Source organism: Lygodium microphyllum, chromosome 15, assembly GCF_053477565.2.
Source record: "Lygodium microphyllum isolate KBCC chromosome 15, Lygodium_microphyllum_v1.1.10, whole genome shotgun sequence".
Lineage (NCBI taxonomy): Eukaryota > Viridiplantae > Streptophyta > Polypodiopsida > Schizaeales > Lygodiaceae > Lygodium > Lygodium microphyllum.
In genome coordinates, this window is record NC_141149.1 from 148,355,725 (window position 1) to 148,359,401 (window position 3,677).

Here is a 3,677-nt window from a genome sequence, read left to right on the forward strand (position 1 = left end):
GACGAATTAACAGCTTACCCTAAGCTTGGATGGCGAATTAACCCCCTACCCTAATGGTTGAAAAGAGGATACTTAATATCAAAACGACTTTTAATGCAAACACGAAAGCTGGAGGCACAAACATGCAAGAAAACGTCTGAATGCTTGCATTTGAAACAGCATGCATTTCCCAGGCGGCCTTGGTTTCTCATTATTTTGATTCAATGATGATATAATTTCCAGAGTACGAGACTTACTGTTGGATATGGCCACTGGGAATGTGATTTCCACCAGTGCTTGAGAAGTGAAGTAGTCGAAACGGGAAGCTTACCAGCCCGCCTCTTCCTCACGATCTCATCCCTCATACCAGCCAGTCTACTGCGATAATTCTGCTATACAATCAAAATAACAGATTATGATTAGCGCGGAGATACATATGCGTACCGCATAGAAGTGGTTAGCCCGTCTAAAACAGAAGTGTTTCCATGCCTGTTTGAGCTCCATCTTTAATTCTTTCCTTATGCTCTCCGCGAGCCTCCTCTCGTCATCGGTGGGAAGCAAGGAGTCAATTAGCCCGCTGGTGTTGGGCTGCGTGCGATGAATTGCATGAATAAAGGAGCTGTCTTCGTTACAAGTATTCCTGCATTCGATCTCTTCGTCAGCGAGTAACTCATCCTCATCGTCGGACATCATCAAAGCCTGGCTAATTTCCGTCTCAACCGCCTCTGGCCCTGCAGTACGAGTGATATAACGAGCACGAACATTTGGCTTCATTACACGAGTAATCGCAACGAATCAGATGAATGACGTAAGTGCCACGTACCGGCAACAGCGAAGAAGGCTTGCCGGAGGTCGGCTAGAGCGGTGAGGGCCTCGGTGACATGGACGTGCATGTGGTCGCGGAGCTGCTCTCTGAAAGTTTGGAGCAGCAAGATGTAGCTCACCTAGGAAAAAACACAGAGAGAGAGAGAGGCCCAGGGGGCGATTAAGTCTAACAGCTTTCAAGAGGTTAAATAAACAAAGTTCTATGATGCCCGATAAGATAAGTACCATGAAGTGGTCGATGTGCTCTTCGTCGGGAGATGGCGGAGTGTCGTAATTGCATGATCGCCTGGCCGCTCTCTCATGCCAGCTCTTCCTGTCGATCTGCACATTTCTCATAAGCTGATCACCATCATCATCCCTCGTATTGCTCTGGCCCAGTATTGTACGCTCGTCGTTAGCGCCCACGGCAAGGCACGCCACGTGGGCTTCCAGAAGAGTCGCGAAAAGCGGGTGCGACACGATGTGTCCATCTTGGGCATGCTTCATCCACTGATAATCATCCTCACTGCCTGCAATAACTGAGGGGTTTTGGTTCATACTTCTGCTCTTCATATCAGGAATTAGGTTATCAGTGTTCACTGTTCGGCGGCTCATTCCATACTGTGTGTGAGAATCTTCGGACAGATAAGTGCCGGCCTGATTTCGCTCTCTGTGACTGAGATTATTAATGTTCCAAGGCAAGACGTCTGATCTGGAAGCAAAACTAGCTGAAGCGGGTCGAAGATCAAGGCTGCTCCTTGGCGGCGCATTGCCGTAATTCATACACTGATACATTGTAGAATTCGTCTTGTCGTGATCATGCCGTGAATATCCTGCTGCATGCGACATCGTATTCACGCAAGTCTTCAAACGCTTGCCCAAATTACAGTCTCTGGGATCTTCCATGATACTAAGTGTGAGCGACAGCTAGCGCTTAAACAATGGTCCGCCAAGCTGGGCTCAACAAAGAAAGCTACTTCAATTAGGGATGCCAACTATGAACCTGAAAGGACGATCACGATATAGCCATGCCATGCCTTTTACGCACAGAGAGAGAGAGAGAGAGCCTGCTGTCTGATCAGAGGCTAGGTTCGTCCTAAATCTGTCAATGTCCTAAAAGCATAGTACAATTATGAGAAGACAGTGGTCGTCACCTTCACATTGACAATAACAACCACGGTACCACCATATCGTTTACGCGTATCAAAATTATCCTAACATGATTGATCGACATGACTCTTACTCTATTAACTGTAGCAAATACTAAGATCGAACGTATGGACAGAGAATACAACTGCTTTCTTATTTCAACTACACAAAACATCAAAGTTCAAACTGCATTCCCTTCTTATTACCTATCAATCCACGGGTAGAAGTCCTTTCGCAAACAATGACCTCTCTCACGACATGCCCATGCATGCTCCATGGACGGTCGTACTACCCCTCAAGACCCCCTCCTTACAGGCTACAACGCACACCTTTTTGGATGCATTCATGTGTATGTGAGCTCTAGCCATCACTATTATATAGACGCGCCCTAGTTGATCATATAGATGAATGTATATGTGAGCTTTCATGCAAAGGCCACATCGAGAATTTCAATTTAAGCTGGATCCTTTCGTTGCATTTAAAGCTAACTTTCACATCCTTGCAATGGCCCTTAGGACACCTTTGTACATTGATCAAATAATCCATACACAAGGAACTATAGACACAAAATTAGATAGGAAATAGACCTATATTTGGTAAATGTACAAATTTTCCTAGTTAATACCTAGGGGATTTTTTATTGAAACTAGGTTTTTAAATTTACTAGAGGATTTCACATTAACTAGTAAAATAAGGTTTTAGATGGTGAAGTGAGATGACTTTCTATATAACATCCAACGTAGCCATGTTTAGTAGATTAAAATATCAAGTTCTAACTACTAAAATAAGTGTGCATAGTCAATTAGAGCAAATTTGTATAGTCATGCTTACATAACCAAGTAACACGCATCCCAATTCATAGGCTTAACTATTAGCCATGTAGAACAATGTCATCTCAAATAAGACAATGTGAATCTACACTCGAAACAAATATGTTTGTATGCATCCAAAATGTACATATACTCTAAGATATGCATTATGCCTCCATATGCAATTGGATTAATTTTAATTCCCACACACATGTCACAAAAGGTCTCTGTCTCTCTGTCTTTGTCTCTCTCTCTCTCTCTGTATCTTTCTCTCTCTGCTCTGTCTGTGTATTAGGATTTCTGATTCCATTATGTATTGCATTTTGTAAATCATCAATGGGGCGGTCGTCGGACTAGAATTGATGCCAGGAGGCATATTCCACGGTGGATTCCGTGCCACGGTGGATTCCGTGAGGTTTTACGGTGGATTCTATAAACTTAGATGACCGGGGCTCATACACAAAGAGGATTCTTTGTGCGAGAAGTTGATGGGGACGCCTGTTCTTTTCGGGCGTTTCATTAATTTAGTGTGTACATGGGTGATTCCATAGCGGGTGATTCCGCAAAATGCATATTAAACTAATAAACGTTTATGAGTTTAGAGTGCGCACTTGTAATAAATTAAGGTTAGGATTTATTTCTAACCAGTTGATTTATTTATGTAGCTGAAGATTGCTAGGTATTCACTTTTGTCGGTTTAATTGTATTATTTTACTAACAATTGTGAATGCTTCAGTTGATGTGTAGAGATAGCAGCAGTGGCGGAGGAAAGCATTGGAGTCTAGCGAGTATTCGACCTTTGGATTATATTTTGATAGGCGCCACGCCTTTATTTTCTTATGTCTATTGAGACATTGATTATTGATTATTATTTTGTATGCGCCTATGCGCACGGATATGTTATTTCTATTTGGACATTGAGATTGGGTGTGCCAG

General features: G+C 43.0%; 1 protein-coding gene across 1 annotated transcript; it reads right to left on the reverse strand.

Moving 5' to 3' along the window:
- Nucleotides 1–200: 200 nt before the first annotated feature.
- Nucleotides 201–1,632, reverse strand: LOC148025202 (homeobox protein knotted-1-like 7). The gene is made up of 4 exons (XM_087693656.1): nucleotides 1,030–1,632; nucleotides 803–923; nucleotides 469–710; nucleotides 201–368 (listed from the first exon to the last, which is right to left on the reverse strand). The coding sequence occupies exons 1-4, from the start codon at nucleotides 1,630–1,632 to the stop codon at nucleotides 201–203; spliced, it is 1,134 nt and encodes a 377-aa protein (XP_087549782.1).
- Between the last annotated feature and the right edge of the window lie 2,045 nt (nucleotides 1,633–3,677).

What these genes read in the sequence shown, in the direction of transcription:
- LOC148025202 (XM_087693656.1), bottom strand. Translation starts at nt 1,632, where the DNA reads ATGTCGCATGCAGCAGGATATTCACGGCATGATCACGACAAGACGAAT. An exon ending in AGCACATCGACCACTTCATG is followed by an intron (nt 924 to 1,029) that starts GTACTTATCTTA and finishes GTTTTTTCCTAG; the next exon opens with GTGAGCTACATCTTGCTGCT. An exon ending in AGCCTTCTTCGCTGTTGCCG is followed by an intron (nt 711 to 802) that starts GTACGTGGCACT and finishes CTCGTACTGCAG; the next exon opens with GGCCAGAGGCGGTTGAGACG.